The 23,199-nt window shown below is 40.8% G+C and overlaps 2 protein-coding genes across 2 annotated transcripts in view; one reads left to right on the top strand and one right to left on the bottom strand.

The window, feature by feature from the left end:
• Nucleotides 1–1,694: 1,694 nt before the first annotated feature.
• Nucleotides 1,695–21,278, bottom strand: kif18a (kinesin family member 18A). The gene is made up of 18 exons (XM_052063081.1): nt 21,112–21,278; nt 19,948–20,294; nt 18,968–19,125; nt 16,460–16,564; nt 16,182–16,292; nt 15,840–16,037; nt 14,267–14,443; nt 14,066–14,140; nt 13,878–13,966; nt 12,759–12,921; nt 12,123–12,287; nt 11,230–11,351; nt 10,867–11,141; nt 10,225–10,275; nt 4,463–4,808; nt 3,546–3,635; nt 2,719–2,804; nt 1,695–2,596 (listed from the first exon to the last, which is right to left on the bottom strand). The coding sequence occupies exons 2-18, from the start codon at nt 20,261–20,263 to the stop codon at nt 2,478–2,480; spliced, it is 2,646 nt and encodes an 881-aa protein (XP_051919041.1). The 5' UTR covers nt 20,264–20,294; nt 21,112–21,278; the 3' UTR covers nt 1,695–2,477.
• A 56-nt stretch (nt 21,279–21,334) lies between these two features.
• The window catches only part of mettl15 (methyltransferase like 15), an 80,397-nt gene continuing 78,532 nt past the window's right edge, over nt 21,335–23,199 (top strand). The window contains exon 1 of the mRNA XM_052063244.1: nt 21,335–21,439. The gene's annotated coding sequence lies outside the window, so the exon portion shown is untranslated. The remainder of the gene's footprint in view (nt 21,440–23,199) is intronic.

Below are 23,199 nucleotides of genomic sequence, written 5' to 3'. Positions count from 1 at the left end.
ATGCCCTGATGACTGTCGTGAGCAGGCTGCAAACACAGTCCCCCAACGCCCTGCTGATCATCTCTGGGGACTTCAACCATGTCTCTTGACCACGACAAGCCGATACAGAGTCCGCATCAAAACAGATGCTGGACCGATTCAACTGTGGACTTCCCGCTCCATCCTACCATCACTCGTGGACAAGACCCCAAGATACCTCCACTTGGGGCACAATTGTCTGGTGAGGGCACTCCCAAAGCACCGCCCAGAGAACTACCCGAGGGACACGGTCACACGCCTTCTCCAAGTCAACAAAACATGTAGACCGGTTGGGTAAACTCCTGTGGCCATTCGAGGACCCTGCGGAGGGTGGCTCAAAAGATGCAGAACGACAGAAATGGTTGTGTGCAAACGTAGTGAAAGAGGTGGACCAGGCAAAGTGAGACTTTACAGGGAACACAACATCTATGTGGTTGGAGAACAAGTAGGAGATAATCCTCTTCACCAAGTGACGCAGAATTAGTCCGTCCAAACACCTGCACCGATTAATAACTGATTAATTGGTTCGAGGCATTAACTTAAAATTGTCCAATTCCTCAAATTTTTGCCCCGTGCCATAAATATTCTGATTTGTCGTCAAGTCATGAAAGCAGATGTTTTGTGTTGAATCAAAACAGGCCAGTTGCAAATATCAGCTTTTACATTGGAAATCAATGATCAACAGGTTTCTCTGACATGTTATGGACTAAATAAGTAACTGAATTATAATCAATTTATGGCAAGGGGGCAGGCGGGGTGTAAAGCAGTAGCATGGATTACCTGCAATTTAGTTTCAAACATTTACTGGAATGTTCCTTATTTGGATATGATTAATTATTAAACAAGAATGATTAACAGTAATCAGTGAAAATATTGCAATCAACTTTCATGCGCTATTTTTACTGAAATGGGAAACAACCTATACCAATATTCACATACCTGTATCTCAGACATGGTGCATTTTCCTCGCAAACATACATGTGTTAAAATGACCAGACAGTCTGAAATTCCTGATCAAGACTAAAGAATGAAAATTTCGGTAGTGGTGACAATTCATTTTTCAAACAATAAGATGACAGTCATTTGCCAAACTCATTCATCTTCCGAGCCGCTTGATCCTCACCAGGGGGGTGCTGGAGCCTATCCCAGCTGTCTTCGGGCAGCAGGCGGGGGACACCCTGAATTGGTTGCCAGCCAATCACAGGGCACACAGAGACGGACCATCCACGCTCACACTCACACCTAGGGACAATTAAGAGTGTTCAATCAGCCTGCCATGGATGTGTTTGGAATGTGGGATAAACCGGAGCACCTGGAGAAAACCCACGCAGGCCCGGGGAGAACATGCAAACTCCACACAGGGAGGCCGGAGCTGGAATCGAACCCGGTACCTCTGCACTGTGAAGCCGACGTGCTAACCACTAGACTACCGGGCCGCCCCCATTTGCCAAACTATATAAATCAATTTTAACAGTCACAGTTTAGTGTTGACAATTGCGTTAAAGGAAAATCGACAACTATTTACAGGTACAAGGAAACAAAGAATCCAATGTCACATTCCTTCCTTGAATGATGTGTTGTGTGTCATGTTACTAAAACGATTAACATTTGTCAAAGATATACTTGTCACGTTGCGAGGTGGTGGTGGACACCAAAAAGCAGGCAAGAGGGAGGAGCATGGTGTACTTGACAAATTGTATTAACACATAGAGATAACTAAATCCAAAACAAACACAGTCCAAAGTATCAAACAAAAATCATGACTCAAGCTAAAACTATCAATAACCGAAACATGACCATAACAAACAGGACAGCGGCAAACACAATGACCCGACAATGAGTGGTCGGGTGGGAGCTAATTAGATAACGACCAACAGGTATGCAACTGCAGGGAGAGCCCTACAGTGCCACCTGTTGGTCACAAACCAAAACATGAAAGTACTGTATTACTTTTTGGTGCATACTCAAGACATCTTTATTAAATAGGTGAGCAAGCATTAAGTTTGGACAGAATTGGAGCAATTTAGTCATAAACATTTTGGAAGGAACAATATCAAGGTCCTTAAAAGGCTTCCGACTATGTTATCTCAAGTGGGTTTAAAAGCTTGAAACCCAATATAATTTCATAACAGGACAGCAGGAGTGTTTGGTTGTTAGTCTGTGAAGGCTTGATTAATTAACTTTGACGCAATTCACCCCAACACGTAAAAACTCTTGTTATGAAGATTTGGGTTTTATCAGTGCCATGTAAGTTAGGAGAAAATTGATTACCTTGTACCACTGTTCACCTCCCATGCAATAAACACGGATTAATAATGAGATTATCTTGACTGTGTGTGTGTGCTTAACATTTATTTACAATAAAGTAAAAAATAACACTAAATAAAGAGGACTCATAGAGCCTAAAATACTACTTAAAATGTTTAACATGGAAATCAAGACATTCATTAAAGGGTTTTTTACATCCATTTAGCCACTCGATTGAACAGTTGTGACTTCGGTTTGGAAGGTTTAAGCAGGTTAAGATTTCCTTCAGAAATGCTCCTCACGACTCTCTGAGGTTTGTCCTTTCCTGATCCTGAAGAGGACGCATAACACAGTATTTCAGAATAAGTCACTGTGGCGGCGCTGTGGTCACTCAATGTGGACCAAAACAATCTACAAACACTGTATTGCTTATGAGCCATTCGAAATACTTACTGGAAAATGTCGGTACCCTCATTGGTCTGGTGGGAAAGGGGGTTTTCTTAATACGCTTTGGTGAGGACAAGTTTTCATCTTTCTCCCTGAGAGAATGAAAGGGGTGGGGGAATCGTGTAACAAAGAGACAGCAATTTACCATAAGGCTTCAAAAGGAACCTGACTAGGACAATTCATAAAGACAAACTAATGACTATAGTAGAAAGTAGAAAAAGTGACATTTCTGCAATGTGATATGTTTGCTAATATTCTGATCCTGAGCGCGGTACTGCTTTTCCCAGTTGATGCTTCATTACTCATACCTACAAGTGTAAGATAATTAACTAACCACCACTTATTTGATGGAACTTGACGGCTTTACACTGCATGATAGTGCAAGTGACATTCAAGTCAAGTCAACAGTATTTATAGAGCACTTTCAAACAGCCATCGCTGCATACAAAGTGCTGTACATGGAGCGATTTAACATATACAATAAACAGTAAGACGAATCAGTAATAAGTAATAAGTAATAAGGCGGTAGAAAGCACCAAGCAGTAAAACCAATAGCAAATCTAAGTCATGCCGAGTCAAACGCCAAAGAATACAAGTGAGTTTTGAGGAGGGCTTTAAAGATGGGCAGCAAAGATGGGATTCATTTGATCCAAGAACACAAAAGGTCAGAACTTTTATGTTTTAAAATTTATCAGCTTGAAAGAGAGTTGAATGTGCGGTAGAAACAATTCACGGACTGCACTTTATTGAAACATTTGTGAATTCATCTTTCCCCTCAATTTGTTAGTCTTGGGTTGTTTCCAAGCTGGCTGCGAAAGCAACTAAAAAATTACCTGTTGATCTTACGCTTTCCTCGCGCAGCAGACGTCATGCCCATGTACGTTGGATTGGCTTGTCTCACTTCTTGTAAGGAGATCTGATGTCTGTACACAGTTAGCTTCCATTAGCGTTACGGTATCTTTCTCATCAAACTCAATGCATTCATCATTTAACACTCGCATGGCAGGAGATCATCATAGCCCAACCCAGGGTGTTTAAATATTTTGCACCCCCTCCTTTAACCCAGCGAGGTGTGCCGCACGATTCAAGAGAAGTCAAAAGAGTCATTTAGACGGTTCCAAGACATCCTTTTTGTAGCCTCTGCAGGAAGTGCCACTTGGGATAAAACATTCCATGCATAATCCTACAGAGTAACTCGTAATCTCTACCAGTGTTACAAAACACTTGTTATTGCAGGGCCAAGTTAAAAATAGATCCGCCCCAAATATTTCTTTTTTTTTTTAATCATCACACCAAACCTTTCCACAAAAAAAATGTTCCCTTGCAAGAAAAATCCCCAGTCCGGACTGATGAAAAGTCTGAACAGTCTTGGGCAGCAACCAGAGTCATCAGATATATTGATTTGTTAAATGTTACTGAATTATGAAGGTTAGTCTTTCTTTTCCATCGATGCATCTTTTTTTAGTTTGCCTAACCCAGTGCCAATCTACAAATGGGCCGTCAGTACACTAAAATATTACTCATATGTTCTTGTCAACTGGTAACTTCTAATTGTATTGTTAGTTAAACGCAACATTAACTCATTTTGTTCAACTAACGTCCATTGTGTGTGTATTTTGAGGATGTGATCCATTTTGGATTTGAACGTGGTCATGCTCTCTGTTCTGAACGGCTGCATTCATTTTCAGTTGGTATGCCATTTACCGCATTTAAGTAGGAAAGATTGAGGAAAAGAATGAAACTTTCTCACCGTTTGGTAGGAATCTGCTTGGTTTCATTGGCTTTGGCAGGATTGTTGAGTTGGGTTTGACCTGAACAAGCCACTGACTTCACTGCCTGAGAGGGGCAGCCATTGCTTATGATCGTTGCATCTTCATGTTCAACTTCAAAGGTCATATTGGGATCCGTGCTGGTGGACAAACTAAACTGAACACCTTTTGGAGCAGGCTCTGGTGTGCACTGGAGAGGAAAGGTGCCCTCCTCAAAATCGTAGGAAAATGTCTTTGGGCTTTGTTGCGGCAGCAACGCCGAGAGATTTCTTCGAACGGGCCTTCGGGGAAGTACGTCTTGCTGCAGGTTTGGAGGACTTCTGCTACCTACAACCCCAAGCAAACCAAAACACAGAGAAGGAAGAAGTGAACACAAGTCATTGAATTTTCTTTATTTATAACACGACGTCCCAACTTCATTAGAATTGGGTCCGTACGAACTGCAGATGGAAATTTTCACGTTCTACAAAAAGAACACAGAAGTATCCAAACGACATCAGTATTTATTTAACTCCTTTGTTTAATTCCAGGCATACTTGTTTTAGAATGGCCTTCTATTGAAGATAAAACATTTTTAGGATCCCCATTTTGCATCCTATAGTATAGTTTGGTAGCAATAAAAGGCTTAAGCAAACTCATCAAAATAATTTGGTTTTTTTCCCCTTTGGAAAATAAATAAGTACTGCACTTCATTTAAATTGTGTTTTTCAAATATAATTCTAAATTTAAAGGTTGAAGTGCTCTTGTAATAATGCATTTTTTTCATTGTTAATTTCTTTTTGCTCGGTGGCTCAAAATATGTGCGTCAAGGCACAATAACGACAGCTTACAATCGTGTGTGAAAATGAAGGTGCCATTTTTCAGGCCTAATGTGTAAATATGATCTGTAAAATAAATAAATAAGCAGCAGTCTCCGGCCCCATTTTGTTAGAGTTTAAAGAAATTGTAATGTCCAAAGACATGCAACCAATCAGAGAGAAGACGTGACTAAGGAGAAGTCAATCATTTGCAAATTCATAGAAGGCACAACCCCACAGCTTCACGCTGACCTGTTAGCCTGGGCTTCAGGAACTCTGCTGAATATATGGCGGAATATCAATTTTTGTTAAATATGCAAACATTATTTTTTGCATTGATTGCTCCTTTGCCAAAAACTGGGTAGACAGTGTGTGTGTTTCTGCACAGCAGGTGAGTTTATCACATGATTTATTCTTCGAATCCAGCGGTGTCAAACTTGTTTTTGTCGCGGGACACATTGTAGTTACGGTTTCCCTTGGAGGGCTGTTATGAATTTTGGGAAACCATATACAGTAAATGTTTAATCCCCTCCACATATTACATACACAGCACACAGCAAATTGATCAATCATTATTTTTACAACCAGCAGTCAAGAATAATGACTGTTATTGCGGATTACATACGACAATTTGAAATCTTGGTTCAGACTTTAGCAAGCATCATGGAACTCATGCTTCATTTGCTTTCGTGGGCCACATATAAGGGCGTGGCAGGCCAGATCTGGCCCCCGGGCCTTGACTTTGAAACCAGTGTACTAATCGATTGTACATTCTGAAAAAATAAAACTAAAATAAAATGCGTGTGTGTGAAGGGGGGGGGGCTTGATTTTATGGTGTGGTTACAACCCATGATTTCCATTGAAGAATTGATAAACCCTATGCGTAGTTTAACTTTTTATCTATTAGAGGATAGCTTGCTATGAAGTTGATGAGAGATTGATAATTGCAGTTTCACAGGGGAAGAAAGTACTCAATGAGAAGTCCCAGAACAGATTGTGTCTGTTGGGACCTCCACTGGAATGTTTCATGCTACTGTTTGCTGTCATCCCGGGCGGCTATCACTTCACCGCCAACACGAGCTACTCTTCCGCTAACAGGGCATGCCAAACATGCTCAACATTTGAATTACCCCATAAATTATTGTTAAGCATCCTTCCCTTAAAAGGCATTATATTAATCCAAGCTACTAATACTACCGTTTTCCTCATCAGAATTAGCCCACATTCTTAAACTACAAATATGCCTGTGATGAATTGCTCCAAGTAGGTTTCGAAACATTTGGAAAAAGTTTTGCAGTCAACTGTTTTGTTTTCATTATTTACTGCAAAATATACACACACTCAATCAATGAGACTGTCCACTTAGCAGCACCTCTATAAAATAAAGATGGTATCATTTTTGTCGAATCGCAAATGAAAAGGGGGTCAAAGCAGTGTCTGCCTCATATGATGAAGGCCAATACACTAATTTTTCTGCGGAGGTACAGTATGTTGAGGGTGGACACGAAAGAGGCAGTGAAAAAGCAAAATATATATGGGCTAAATGTCACTTTCTCTATTCTAATGTTATAGTAATCAAATGTGAGCGTCAGAAAGTTTTCTGAGTGAGTGAGGACATAAGCAATAAATAGCACGTTTGTGTGACAGTGAAATGATTCCTTCCGAAAAAAGGCAGGAGAATTCCTTCAATTACATATTTTTGGCTTTGAGAGGATTAATACATGCATGAGTTGCTATTTCTGGTGGAGGCAGCACTGAATTAGGGTCGCCTGGTTGCCGCTGCATGTTTTTTTATAGTGCGCCTTTTCTGGTTGGTGGAGCTGGGGAATTTACGTCTGCTGACGTTTTTTCCTGCCCTGCTGTGGATCTGTATTTTCATGAATGAAGCTCAAGAGGGATTGAGAGTGTTCAATGCAAGACACAGAGTGTGTGTGTGTGTGTGGGGGGGGGGGGGGTTCATTTGCGGCTGGACGAGAAAGGCAAAATCAGAGAATGGGACGTGAAGCAACGTGGAAAAGTAAACATGGAGGGATGATAGAAAAATATAACAGGAAAACAAAAGGAAACCTTCCAGACACAAATGGGGGGACAAATAAAGAGCGCAGAGAATCTGCACATAACCCGAGAAGGACATCAAATGGAGACACGTTTTTAATCCTCTGTGAAGCACCATCAAAGTCTATTAATAGCCAACCAGGCAAAGCGTCAATTCCCCCTTGAAACCCATCCATCCATCCTTCCCTCTCTATATCTAACCACATTTGATTGGTTTAGCAAATTGCAGGGAGGAGCTCTTGCACACATTACGCTGCAGTGCCTATCATAAGGACTGAGAGAGTCGGACACTGACAAAGCAGCATCGGGGTGACATCAGAGCAGTTTGTCGAATGCCGAATAGTCTTCAGTAGACGCAAGCCACCACTTAAGAAGGGATGTTTAGTATAGCTGATGACACTGTGAATAACTTGCATTCTTTAACTTGCATTCTTCTACCCATAATGTGAAAACTAGAAGACCGCGGCAGTGGAATTAGGATTTACAGGACAGGTTGGAGAGATTCAAGACTGAGTCAGTGAATGAATAATTGAGAGGGATGCAAAGAGTTAGGATTTCATTAGCGCAATGAAAAAGTGGCTGCGCGTTCCCAATAATGGAAACTGGAGTGATTAACAGTTATATAAAGACTGTATATCTTACATGGAAATTTACTGGTATGCTTTTTTTGATGTCCTTTCAAAAGTACATGCATGCTTACTGTACATTCATGCTCCGAAAAGTAATGCTGCTTTGAACATGAGGAAGTGAAAAAAAAAAGAAAAGAATTCTATGAATATATGTCAAGGACATCTTAAATGTGTGGTGTAAAAGAACTTGTTTTATCGTTTTTGAAATACCTAATGTATGAAGATGAGATTGTCTGCAAATATACTAATGGAGAGTATAGAAGCTAAAATGAATAGTTTGCAGGCTGATGAACTACAATGGAAAAGGCTGTCCAAATTGAAACTATTACCTTTTCAAATCAGATATTTTATCAGATTAAAGTAAAATCGCAGGTGGATTGGAACGACGATCTACATCTCCTGATTCGGTTTCATCAAGGTGTTAACCTCATGGTGATATTACTGCAATATCATGGGAAGCGCACGGTATTGATGGAGTGGATACGCGCACGCAGGAGAACTTAGACCTGTTGTTCTTGCTGGTCGAGTCATTCTTGAGAGGTTTTACTTATTCCTGAGTTTTCCGACAGGTTTTTGTGCAAAAGACATCCTCAAATCATATACGGACCGAATGCATTTCTGTCCCTGTCAATCCAATGTTTACATTTGTATACCTCCAAAACGGCTGCAGCGCTCGGCATGCAATGGACACAATAACAGAACTGCCCACTGAGAAATAGCCTGTTCGCTAATTTGATAGTATGTCATATTTATTCATTTTTAACATGAAAAGTGCGATACGGCCTACCAACAGTGATTCCTTTGTTAAAGTCCAAACTTTTCAGTCGGAAACACAGGAACAGTCTTTGAGTAAACATAGGTACGGAAACAGCAGAGTAAGAATAAATAAACTAATTAAATGTGCCCAGTCATCGTGTTTGATCTGGTGGAGCGGCGAAAGGGATGACTCTCGCCTTATCGACTGTGAGGTGACGCAAGACAGGCATAGCCCCAGGAGGGAGGTACGAGATGCATTCCAAGTGTTTAATGTGCCCTCCGATTCAAAGTTGTTTTATTTTTAAATGTATTTCTTTATTTTTATTTACTATTTATTTATTTTACGTAACTCAGTGACAGCCCGCACACCAGGCATTTTGGCCACATTATGTCTGCATTCAAATGCAATAACGTGGGCCAGACAGCTAATAATCAATCTATTTCCTGTGATGTGGTCACATGGATTATGCAGCTAATACAGTTCGTGTATACTGCAACGAGGAAGTGGCGCGAGCTAAGCAAAGTACCCCCCAAAAAAACAAAGAATGGCGAATTTTTTACAGAGACAAGACCACGATGAGTCACTTTTCCTACCTCAGACCTTATTCCGGTGTTTCGTGAATACATGAACGAAAGAGTAGAGATGGTTTAGCATGGCTTAGATTTGAATAAGTCTTTTTGAAAATGTAAAGCTTTCTTATTCCCCATCATAGAGGAGATGATTAGAAACTCTGAGAGGAACAGCTATATTTAGCTGCAAAGCCAGTCAGCTGCAGCGCACGGAGCTCCGAAGCTAGTTTTGTACATGTTACCTCAATTGGTTGGTAGAGGCCAAATCTTATGCTCGCCAATTACAAACTTAGAGACTTGCAATATAACCCGCACGTGTCATCTCGTCAATTCGGAAACATTTCCAACCTGTGCGGAACAGATAGGAACTACCCTAAACAAAATACTGCCATCCCGGACCACTTGACATAAACCTCTTTATTCCGCAGTTGAATGTAAAAAAGTCATTTTTTGCTCAATAGAGGAATACAGAATGACAGAGCCCAAATCTATATATATATTGCGCGTCGTCCCGCACGCGGTCTGTCCTTCCGTCTGTCCCTTTTCAAAACGTATCTACTTCACCGCGCCGCTGCGCGCCGCCACTGCGCGCCGCCACTGCGCCGCTCAGGCAGTGGCTCACTACGATCGCGCGGGCATCTTAGCGAAAAAATGTTGTCTACCCACAAGCATTGCAATGAAATTGTTAGTTATTTAGTAGAGCTAAACATCTCTTTATTTTCGCGATAAGCAATAAAGATGAACAAAAAGTTGAATCAAGCAACAACACTTTTGTGGGCCGAAGGCCCACCTTACCAGCCTTCCGCAGGAAGTAGCTGATGAGCCGCCCGGAGGGCGGCGAACCACCACCTTACCAGCCTTCCGCAGGAATTAGCTGATGAGCCGCCCGGAGGGCTGCAAACCAGCTAGTGAGATATAAAAAGCAAGACAACTTACCTTTTGAAAATGGGGCATATTTGATTGAAGATTTTGTCCGCCCATCTGCACCTGTGTTTAAAAAGAAATACTAATAGTGATTCTCACTTCCCACCACATTTCAAAACGTGTTTTTTTGTTCAATTAAAGACTTCAAAAGAATTATGCTTTTGATCTCTTGAGAGGATTGCCAAACACAGATGGGTGGTTGCACCAACGGTCTAGCCTTTTGGGTTTTTTTTTGAGCCAACACCTCACGCTTTCATCTCACATGTCAATAAATCTTTCAAATCGGAAGCACGGACGACATCCACTACACTGCTCTGATGAATTTGAACCATTTTTTTGTAAAGCATTCCAATAACGGCACGGGAAAGCCACTCCATCAACATTGGTGGCCTTCGAAATGCATTTCGAGGTTGATTCATTCATAGCTTCAAGTCTGACTGAGGCGTAATTATCTACATGGGGGCATAGCATGATTTTAGCGAAGCAGAATGTCAACTTTTAAGCCTTTTGAATATAAGCCAGACGTAACCTCTAACATTTAAATGGCGTGTTGGCGAATTACCCATAGTAGACACTCAGGATGTGGACATTGTACAGAAGTAAAAACATGAGCGATGACAAAAATGAAAGAAAATAAAGAGCACAAAGACTTACTGCAAGGGCTACTCTGGAAGTAAAGCAGTTTTGAGAAAGACAGGATAGGTGCCAATTCGCCACCGAAAACCTTGGCTTCTCGTTTTGTTGTTCCAGTCGATGAACCTTGGACGTCTTGGTTGGCTTCTGCCTGGTCCGCCCAAGCCACACTTCTCTCTCTGAGCACAAGTTGCTTCAGCTCATGGTTTTTCAACTCATCTTGGGTTCCAACAAGCTCAGTGTCACACATGGCGGCGTGGTATTGGCCATAAGAGGACAACAACACATTCACCATTCTAGAATTCAAGACAGAATGTTGCAATTAGATTTGCATTACAGAGCAAATGCACAGCCATGTACTGCTTTCAAGTCGAACCGACATACTTTTGCATGCGTTTGTTCTCTTGATCCTGAAGTGCAGTGATTTTGACCATCTGCTTGATGTGCTGTTCCAGATCATTCACCTTGAGCTCCAGTCTGTGACAATGCAAGTCCTTGTCTAATACCTTAGAAGAGAGTTGAGACCAGGTTAATATAAATTAACTACAGAAAATATAACAACTCAACTCAAACTCAAGACATGATAAATTGTCCGAAGCTGGTCTGAAATTCTCGTCAATGCTTTTCTCCGTGTTTTATTTGAAAGTCTGGAAGCAGTGGATAGGAGGCAGTGGGGGGTTTGGGGACTCTGACGCAAGAAAACTACGAAACAACATCAGCGAGAACATTTGACTGCTGAGCGCGTCATAGTTCTGGGTCAGTTCTTGGAAGAAAGGATAATGAAGAAAAAAAACATGAACATGGTTTTAGGTAACTGGCTGCTGTGTGAGGGCCGAGTAAAGTGTATTGATTTATTCTCTTCGGTGGTCCACGAGTGAGCTGGAGAAATAAAATGAGCACGGTTCTAATTACTGGGAGAACAGATGGGAAGAAAACAAAGACAGTCACGACACCAGTAGAGACACAGCCTAGCTTCTAAAGTAAACAAACAAAAAAACACCAAGCATTGAGTTTTAAGGATGCATCCTATATTGATTAGTTTCCCTTTTTATATCATGCTCATTTGTCTGCTCCGATTAAAAAAAAAAAATACATTGCACCATATTACATTACAGACTTAGTAATGTGGGCATTCGGACATCATTCTTCCTTTGATAAGCCCGGCAAAATCGATCACTTAAATTTACACGAAAACCTGTCAAATTATATTATTATGAACATAATGAAATGACAAAGAAGATAATCAGGGTTACCCTGATGACAAAGGTGATACTAACCTCAAATGCCTGATCATTCGACTTCAACAATTTCACCTCGTTCTCGACACGGTGAAGCCAGCCATCATTTTCCTGAAAGTGCATTTCTGCTTCTTTCATCCGTTTACGAATGCGCTCTTGCTCTGAGCTTAGCATCGCAATCCTGCGCTCGTGTTTACAAGTAGCCTGTTGGAAAAGAACAATGTCAGAGAGAGGAATAAGAACAACAGAAGATCATAACATCTTGCTTTCACCCAATCATTGTTTTTTGTTGTTGCTCCTTAAAAATAAATAAATAAATAAAATAAAAAAGCATTATGTGCATGTGGAACACCGGTTGTTGGTAATGGTATAAGATAGCAACATCAATTCCTGTAATTTCAGAGACATTTCTAGAGCAAAAAAGATGAAATACAGATTGAATTTAAATGTGCAGCTTATGCTGCATTCTGCAAAACAGCATGTCAAAGTGGGACTAAGATTAAGACTCAGTTTGTGAGGAAAGCAAGCGACTCTGGATCAGGACTCACTCAGTCCTGCTGTGGTGTAAATTACCGGCCCAGACTACTATGGAAGGCAGCAAAGTAAAATGATGATTCAGCAATTGCTTTCCTGCAAGGATGATGGAATCTGGAAAGCAGTGTAAGCATCCGCTACCTTGTCAGTCTTTTCGTTGGCAAAGATGCATTGGACCTGCAGGTTGTCCTGCTCACTGTAGTGCTGGCGCAGCTCATTCTCCTTCAGTTGTCTCTCCAGATCCAGCTGCTCTCTCCTGATTTGGGCACGGTTGGAGAAGACTTGCTGCAGAGATTTAGACACCCTAAAGAGAGAGAAGAGTGATGACTGACTTCAACCTTCAAAGAGCCACCTTTGCAAATTTTACGGGCAAAAAGGAAGTCTTAAACATTTGAATCATGATCATATGTTATGGAAAGCTTAAGGTGGTCTTATACAGTGACAGTGACCGTAAATCTATACGGTTTTAAAAATATATTTGTCGGAAGGGAGTGAAATATAAGCAAGTACCGGTAAATAAAACTGGAGAGCCGTCGCTGAAATGTGACTGCACTCTTCAATGAAACTCGAGTGACGTAGGAGACGTGGCCTCGCTAGACTGCTGAATTTTTAATGGTGCGAGAAGCGTGCATGCTCTATTCAGAGCCTCTCACTGTGCGAGTTGTGAATTCTGATGCCAGTGAATGAAATGTGTGGGAGTGAGACTCATTCAGCTTTTCGGTTTCCTCCGCCCCCCCCAGCCCAAATACCCTGACAGATGCCACTGCAGCCCTTAAAGATAACATCTCCAGTAAATACAACAGCAGATCCTCTAATGGATGCAACGCATGGAGGAAAAAGAAACTCTCCACACTCAGTAGTTTCAAAGCAGATCAATCAGCCCCACGTGTGAATACGATAAGAAATACACACACCCCTCCAAAATTATTGGAACAGTAAAATAAGATGAATTTGGGATTTCCAGATATTTACATCCTGCTCACACAACTAACACGACAAGACATTCATTCATTGTGATGAAAACCACATTTTTAGGATAGCAATCGTATTGGAACACACACTTAAAATAGATTAAAGTTCATAAAGATGTCATATTTTAATTGCAAATCCGATGGTTCCAAAAGAGCCAACACACCTCTGACCGAATGGCAGCAAACTTTGCAGTTGGCCAGTCTAAAACTCTCCAATTCTTGACACCAAATCCGAACAATATATCAGTTTGACAACAAAACAATGCAAAACCGTGAAAATAGTGCTTACCTGTTGATGTCTGCTTGTTTCTGGGGTGATATTGTGTGCGCCAAATTTTTGTCCTCATACTCTTTCAATTTTTGCTTCAGCTGCTCAATCTTGAATGAGACAGAACATTGATTTACAGTCATGAAAAATGATAATATTGTTGAATGACAAAAAAAAAAAAAAAAGGCAAGGGCTGGGCATTTATTTACCTGTTGTCGTTGCCTCTCACAAATGACTGCATACTGGCCAATGTGACTGTCCAGGCTGATAACATTACTTTTTAGCTGATTGGGCAAATAGGAAAATAAAACAAACAATAAAATGATTTACAGGATAAAATGGCAATATGTGTATCCTAAAACAGAGTGTACAGTATATGCCACCTTATGACATCATATTTGAATACATACTGAAGATTTGATTTCCTTGGCCCTGTTGGCATATTTCAAAGTGTTTTGTGTGTCGTCATACGACTTGGATGAGGGGCTGATGTTGGCTATCATGACAGTCCTGCAGTTGCCTCCCAAAGAGTCCTTGAGTATCCGGGTAAGTTTGCTGTCCCTGTATGGTATATGAGCCTTCTTGCTCTAAAGCAAATGGAAATAATTGGCATGAGTACAAACGTTGCTATGATCAAGGATGTTTGGATTAATGTCAAGTGAAAATAGGATAACAATCGTTCCATTCTCAAGTTGACATTAGATATACAGTACTGTATTTGAAGACAGGACAGTCAGTCGTAAAGGAAAGACACTAAACGAGAAAGACGTTCAAAATAACAGGCATCTGGAAAGCTTCACAAGAGATCTTTGAATTGATAACATTGAACAAGACCCTTCCTTGCTAAAAAGATTAACAGTCGATTATTTTTTGGAAATTTTTCGGAGGGGGGTAACCCCCGCTTCTTTTGAAAAAAATAAAATAAAACAAATTAAAAAAAAAACAACAACAATCAAACAAACAAACAAACCCATAACATTAGTATTATTGTTTTGGGGGGGTTTATACCTCAGAAACCCCCTCCAACTCTCTCAATTCGTAACGTGGGTTTCAATGATATGCAGATTTTCGCTATTGGTGAGCTGGTTCAGTTCTCATCAGACGCGAATAGTGAGTGCCCACTGCACATGAGAAGAACACTTTGCCTTGCTAAAAAGCTGTGATCTGCCCTTTGCTCCATATGAACACCGACATGTAATGGGTTCATACTTGGGTCAAAGCAGCTTTCCACAAAATTCAATTTTTTCAGGGTCAAGTACTTTTTGTATAATCCTTCTGACAGGCAGACAGACCGACAACAAAGCAACATGGGCGGGTGAAAACATAATGAAAATGAAAAAGGATGAGAATGTGGACTTAACCCAGTCCCCTCATTGCTTCCATAAATAGAATGTAAGGAAAGGATGCTTACTGAAGCTATCTACTCCAAAAGACCTCATACAATTATTTTGGCTGTTGACAAATAAACCACTTGACATCAGAGATCAATACAATTATATGTAACATGCTTGATGCTCACTCACTTGGGAGTAAATAGAGAGTACTAACCATAAGATTTTATTGGACTTTTTCTGCATTCCCGAAGTCTCATATTGTGACAGCAACAGCAGGTGACTTTGAAAAACTCAGCTATAAAAAAGGCATGTGGGAAACTTGAAATTTTGTTTGTAAACAAACCGTAGTTGGACCTCTCGAGTACCTACCCACCAAGAGCGAAATTCAACAACCAAAGTTGCTAAATACATAGCTACAAATTAGCTAGATTGGCAACACGAAGTAGCGGCAGCTTTTGTCACAACGCCTTAGAGCCGACCCTGTTCATTATGGATGAGGTAAGAAAGAAGAATTTTACTGTATTTTTAATGTGTGTGTGTGTGGGGGCAGGGGGGGGGTGCTTTACATGAATTGGCTTCATGTATGAAATATTACATGAGTTCTTGTTGACTCAAATTGGCAATAAATTGTACAAATTAGACGACTCACCTTGGGATTGGCGAGAGCATTTATAACATTTCCCAGGGCGAGGAGTGAGCGGTTGATGTTAGCACCTTCACGGAGGCGTTGCCCTTTGGCATTGGTAGCACTGGCTCTTTCTGAGCCTGCCAGGTCTATTAGGCTCATTTTGGCCACACACACATTGGTATTGAGGCTAGCAGCCATGTCCTGCTGTCGCAAGTATATCTGGAAAAAAGTAACAGGTTATCATTATGCAACGTTTATTTGTGACACTTATAATGAAGTAGCATATGATTATTCTGAAAGTGACTTTTAAACCTTTAGATGATATTTCATCATAAAATCTACCCGTTTGGGCAATTTAAATACCTGGAACACGGCATGGGACCTGGAAGAAGTGGCATTCATATCAGTCGGATGTTGCGTCCTGTTTCGATTACCTGAATCCAAAGCCTGGAGAATGTTCTCTGCAGATTTTGGCTGTGCAAAGAAGACATCATTCATGAAGTGTGCCCAGGACTATATACACAAACTACATGCGTATTTCCAAATTCGAGGTATAAATTATTTTTTTCCCCACGTAGCTTCAAATTGCACCATTCGACAGAACGCTGAGACATTATTCACCAAACAATGTGCCGACTAACCTGGTGCAGTGTCAGGCCCTGAACCACAACTCCTTTATCACTGTCCTCTCTTACTGCAAGAGGACCTGCATTAGCCAGCAAATCCCTGATCTGCTCATTGTAAACCTGTGGTTCAAAAACATCAATGTTATAATGGATTAAAACCGACCACAACATGGCAAAAGATCATTTAACAAAGTTTGACTAAAACTGTTCCGGTAGCACTTCCGAAAAGACTGGACCGGAATCCAAAAAGTGGGTCAGATTCTAAGTTGCCCCTTTCTCACTGAAGTTGGTGCAACAATTTACCTGTTTTCAAGATAGCACCAAAGATAAATGAGACAATTCATCGAAATGAAGCAGTTAGGGAGGTGGCTATGAATGCCTCAATGAAATAGAATTTTTTTTTTTGTGACCGTGTGCAGGCAGGCAGGCAGGCAGGCAGGCACACACACACACACACACACACACACCAGTAAATTATTTGCACAGCTAATTTGAAATTGAATTGAAAGGGGTGAGTTGTAACAAATCCCATGCCAATCTCAGTGTTCAAACTGAAGACATTTTGCTAGAAACAATTGTTTTCGACACACATGATGTGCCTCTGAGGGCCACTTAAAATGATGTCACATGTCGCATCTGGCCCCTGGGCCTTGAGTTTCACACGTGTGCACGAGCAGTGACATGGTTTTATATTCGACAAAAAAAATTGCACATTTTACAAGTGACTGTGCTGTCAGTCTCATTTGTAGTAAAATATTTCCATATACCGTAAATTCCGGAATACAAGCCGCTACTTTTTTTCCACACTTTCAACACTGCTGCGTTAAATATGGCTTTTTAATTTTTTTTCCTTCGCAGGAAAAACATGGACCAACAAAATGAATGAGTCTTTCACTGAGGTCCGATGAGATTGTATGACTAATCACAACTTCCGCTCTTTCTGCCAATTAAATTGTCTGATTACCGGTAATCAAAACTTCCTTATTTCAGTCTTTCTTCTAACCCTGATCAACATGGAGAATACCAGACGAAAGCATATGATGCAGCTTTTAAACTAAAAGCGATCACTCTGGCAATTAAAGAAGGAAATCGAGCTGCTGCCCGTAATCTTGGCATAGACGAGTCGATGGTGCGAAGATGGAGGCTCCGGCAAGAAGAACTGAGCCAGTGTAAAAAGACAACCAAAGCTTTTAAAGGTGCACCGTCGTGGTGTTATAGATTCACGAAACGGAAAAGCCTGTCTTATTTGGGCACGCACGACGTTGTGTCAGCAGCTCCCTCCCAATTACGAGGACAAACTTGCTTCGTTCCGCACATTCACGCAAACAAAGATAGTGGAGAATTCCATCAGCCCAGATGAAATAATAAATATGGACGAAGACCCTCTGACAATTGATTTGCCTCTCACTCGGACTGTAATTAAAAAAGGTGACTCCCCGTCATACTGAAAACAAGCGTCCACGAGAGAACACATTTTACCTGTGTTTTGAGCCGCGCAGCATCGGGCCTAAAGCTGCCAACGATGATCATTTTTAAGTGGCCGACTATAGAAATAATTTCATATATCTTTTCCCATTAATATGATTTGCATTATTCTATTTAAAGCCTAGTGGGCTGCAGTATTTCTCCTCGTAATTACGCAAATGCACATCAAGATCTCTCTTTGTCTGGCCTCTTATTATGTGTTTCAGCGTAATTTTGTTGTACAAATGCATTTATCATGCTCATAAAAATATGGAGATTATTTTAACCGTAAGAAATTTTGCGGGTTTTTTTTCTGCGGGGGACGGCGTCAGCGGCCTCACCCGGAGGTGCTCCACAGCGGCAGGGACGCAGAAGCGAACCCTCACCTACTCATTGGCCAGTGGTTTATAGTAGGGTGCGGCGCATATAATTACAAAATTGATTTTTCTTCATAAATCTGAGCATGCGGCTCTTAATCAGGTGCGGTCTGTAGCCCGGAATTTACGGTAGCTTTGGAGCCAACATAATTTGCTGGGCCAGCCAACCAAGCACCTGTTGACTTCTGCTCGGTACTCAAAGCCAAATATGTGATATGTATTACCGGTAAATAAAAACAAATGTTTGTCATTAAGAAAAAAATAAGAATACTTTTTTTTTTTTACACAAAAACAAAACGGAACCCGATAAATGAAGTGCACAACCTTCTGTTGCTTAATACATAGTGGTTGTTTGACTTTAGGTTTAGTCCCTTTCAGTCAGGGGTGCCACAGCACATGACTCACACGATACGTTTGGCACAGACTTTAGGCCGGGTGCCTTTTCTGACACGACCCAGTTACAATTTAAAAAAACTAAACCATCAGTGTTGCAGAATTTCTCGTGTTCTAAATGTGCTTTCTATCTCTTATTATTTGCTTATCCATTTAGAAATATACAATATGTAAATGCATAGATGTTCAATTAATTACAGTCCATTCCAAAATAAATCAATTCGACACCACCACCTAACCCACGGAACAGGTCTTTATGGCAAAGATTAAAGAACAAAAGAAAAATCACCTCAAGATAGGAGACAGCAACAGAAAACTCTTTCTCCTCCTTAGCCTCGTCCATGCGTTTAAAAAGGTCTTTCATGGTGCGATACATGACTCCAGGCTCATCTGGTGTTCCTAACATGGTATGTGTTTTGCCTGCTCCAGTTGCGCCATAGGCAAAAACTAAAACATGACAAAATAAAAAATAAAGAACATATCAATAACCTCACTCAGGATGCAGCATAAACACAAACTGATGTCTTGCTGTGGAATTCCATGTTTAAGTTCTCAATGATTTTGATCAAAACTGGACCAAAAACATCTTTTCCAAGAGTGTACATCTTTCATCAAGGAAAAGTTATGGAAGAAGTGGCATCCTCTACAATCACACCGCTCAACCATCCCTTTTCTAATCTGCTGATTCTTACAAGGGTCGTGGGCATGCTGGAATTTATTATCCCAGCTGTCTTTGGGCAGTAGGCGAGGTACACCCTGAATTGGTTATCAGCTAATCGCAGGGCACACACAGGTAGATAAGCAACCACCCGTGCTCACACTCAAACCTTGGGAAAATTTAGAGCGCTCCACTAACCTGCCACACATGTTTTTGGACACAGGGAGAACATGCAAACTCCACACAGGAAGGCCGGAGCTGAAATCGAACATTACACCTTTGCACTGTGAGGCGGACGTGCGAACCAGTTGCCTACGGTACCCCCAATCAAACCGTGAAAGGGTAATTGTAAGTTTACTGTATTTAGCATCTTTGATCACATGATAACTTGCCCGATGGCTCTTCTGAGCTAATTCGCACTTTATAAACAAAAGAGCTGTCCGCAATCATTTTACATCAAGAGATTGATATTGGACATTAAACTATTGCTTTTAACCTATTAAAAACTTGTCACAAATAAATAAACAAAATAAACAAAGATGACAACTTTTAATTCTATGATACTCAACATTTAGAAAAAACAGTTAACACTATGGATTGTGTCTCATTACCTGTGCAGTTGAAGCCATTCATGACACCATCCAACACTCCTTTGGTGGTGTTCTCAAATATTTCGTCTTGCGTGGAATTCTCTCCAAAGACATGGTCAAAAACAAATTTAAGGTCTTTGTTGGCCCTCTTGTTGATGTTCCTTTTCCGAACTCTTTGGGAACCAAAACAGGATATGTCCTCTTCTTTTGGATCAAATACCAACATGTGTTTATCAACAACCTGGACCACCTTGCGAACATTTTCATTCTTCTCATTCTCATTGGTTGGTCTCACCCGAACGACCACTTTCACATGGCTGCATACATTACTTTCCATTGTGTTTCCTCACCCGGTTACTAAGGCGTTACTACAAAGAGAGAAGTGGGGGGGGGGAGGAGACATAGAAATAGCAATGGTGATACGTATAATTAAATTAATTTTGCGTTTTGAAGCTACTGAGCTTTTCGACACGTACTGAGTGAAGCAGTGGGCAAAGCTTTAGCATTTTGATGAATGAAGGGTGGCAAGGCTGGAGATGGGTGTAACCTGTTGAATATGAGCAGATATGCTCAAAGGTTTAAATGTCCGCGTTCTTCTTCTCGAAACTTTCTTGAGAAAGACAGTTAACCCATACAATTCTCCACTGTGATACTAAAGGTTTAGCATTTCTTATTATAGGAAAAAAAAACTTTCAAAACGGTCCACTTTGCATACACAGCCCAAAATGCAGTTCATAGGCGCCCATAATAGAGAAATTTTAATTCGGACACGTTGAACATAACATCACTGCAATATATTTATCAAAGCTGTTCAATAATTAATCTGGATCGCGAAATTAATCAGCCTTATATTTGTGTCAGTAATTTCGTCTGTGCTGTGAGTTGCACGGAGGGCATATTTGACAATAAAGCTGACTTGACTTGCGAACCATATTGATTTCAAAGTCGAATAATCAGTACCGATTACCAGTGTGTATCAAAACATTATTGTTTGCCGTAAAATACAATCACCCACAATACAATGTTTGAACAGCGTAAATATGGGCATTGTTGGAAAAAGGCAGAATCCGACATGGAGACGGTAAGCTAACAATCTTTGCACGTAACGACGATAACGGTAACGTCAAATTAGCTAGCAACGGTTGCCTTTCGTGTCTGCAGGAACTGCCTAGAACATAGACTTACCTTGTTTGTCAGGGAACACTTTCATTTCATCACGACTGCTTTATTTCCACACGACCCCCCCAACGTTGGTATATCGTAACCAACTAAATTGAGCTTGAAAGAAAGCTAACATTGACAAGAAGCGCCAATATTTTCAAAAGCAACCACTCTTCCTCGGTGGATGCAGATTGGGTGTGAGCGACCGGTCATTGGCCGATCTGAGTGACGTCATTTCATGGTGCTTTCTGTTGGGTGGAGCTACGTCTATGCTTCTTCCGGTTAAACAACTATTGGCCCCCGAAACGTCAATAGGAACTCCACGAGGACAGTTCATCCTCCTTAAATTTAAGTAAGTCTATTTATCTTTGCTGCTGCAGATGTATTTGCTCAAGACGCGTTTAACGCGTGGTATCATCCAATATTATAACGTAGCAAGCATCAAACGCGGATCGCAGGATCATGTTAAATTTGGATCTCATTCAAACACACGTGTTGACGAACAGTTGCAGGAAGCCGAAAATTCCAGTGCGGCTCCTTCACCAAAATTTATATTGAAGGGGCATTTTTTTAGCACGCACAAATAGAACCGATTATTACATCTCAATGTTAGCATCCTTTTGTTGTTGTTTTTTTTTTGCATGTATGCTGTCTTTGAGCAAGGTTTTGAGCCAATTGCCTGAACATTATCAACCTTTACTAAGTAAGTATAGCGGTGTATAAGTAAAGTTTACCTTTACACCACTGTAATAAATTCTTAACAGCTTATTTCGTTTTGTCAACTACGCTTGGTAAGGCATTCTGACAGAAGATCAATCACTGACATTTGAAATTCAGCGAATTCATCTGGAGTAACTGACCAATAGCAACTGAAGTCCTTTTCTATTTAGTACAAAATGACTCACTTAGGTGCTTGTTGCAGGCAGTTTTGTGTCGTATGCCAACCTGACTGATAAATGGCTCAGATTGGTGGTTGTGTAATGTGCTGCTACAACCTGGGAAATAAACATTTTCATGTTAGTGGCCCTTGCTCATAGTAAATTACTGTGTATAGAATCTATCATTCAAGCTCATGTTTTCAGCATTCGTCTGCTCTGGCATTCCCTTAACGATATAGTTTATGTTTCCCTGGCAGGGATCAATCTTTGGTTAAAAATGTGGTGACCTACTGCCTTGGTTCTCAAACATTTTTGGCTTGTGCACCCCCAAACGTTTTTGTCATACCTTTAGTGCCACAAAAGTCGAACATAACACTCCTGATTATCAATTTGATAAATTTAGTTTCTTTTCCATTAAGCACAATGATATAAATTTACAAAATATGATGATATAAATTTTGTTGTATAAACTTTTTAGAACATCCATCTTTCCATTATGTGAATGCTTTATCCTCACGAGGGTCGCAGGCAGGTGTGCTGGAACCTATGCCAGCTTAATTCCTGCAGTAGGCACGGTACACCCTGATATTAGTTGCCAGCCAATCGCAGAACTACCTTTTTAAACAGGCATAAAAAACTTTAACCCTCTAGAACAAAACACTGAACAAGAACAATACTCGGGCACACTATACTGCAGCAGTTATGCTTTCTTTCCATCAGTGATCTAAGCTTTAATGACACACTGACTTGAGTAAGAATAAGAAAACCTTGTTTCGTCTCACAATGGAGAAATTCCCAAAGCAGCAAAATTATGAAAGCAAGAAAGCAGTAGAACAAAAAGTATAGGAGCTGCTGCAAAGGCATCCACTCACATGACACCATCTTGAAGTCATAAAAACATAACAAAATAATACAACACAACACATAAGACACAGACAGTCATTCTATCTTAACCACTTTTCTGCATACTCTTTGTTGTTCGAAGCAGTTATAGATGAAAGAGGAGAGCATCAAAATGTTCTTTTCACCAGTGGATTAGGGACGCCAGGCTGAAAATATGCACACGTCTGCTACAAGCTAAGTTTTGAAAGCAAACAAGAAGCTGTAGCATCCATTGACGACCCCCCCCCCCCCCCACATTGGCTCACATCTCCTGTCATGTGTAAATCCGCTTCAATTCCAAGCCGCGACTCCCAGTTCTACATACGCATCGGCACTCTGTGCTGACGCTCCT

This window comes from Hippocampus zosterae, chromosome 4 (assembly GCF_025434085.1).
Source record: "Hippocampus zosterae strain Florida chromosome 4, ASM2543408v3, whole genome shotgun sequence".
Lineage (NCBI taxonomy): Eukaryota > Metazoa > Chordata > Actinopteri > Syngnathiformes > Syngnathidae > Hippocampus > Hippocampus zosterae.
This window is presented reverse-complemented; position numbering and strand designations above follow the sequence as displayed.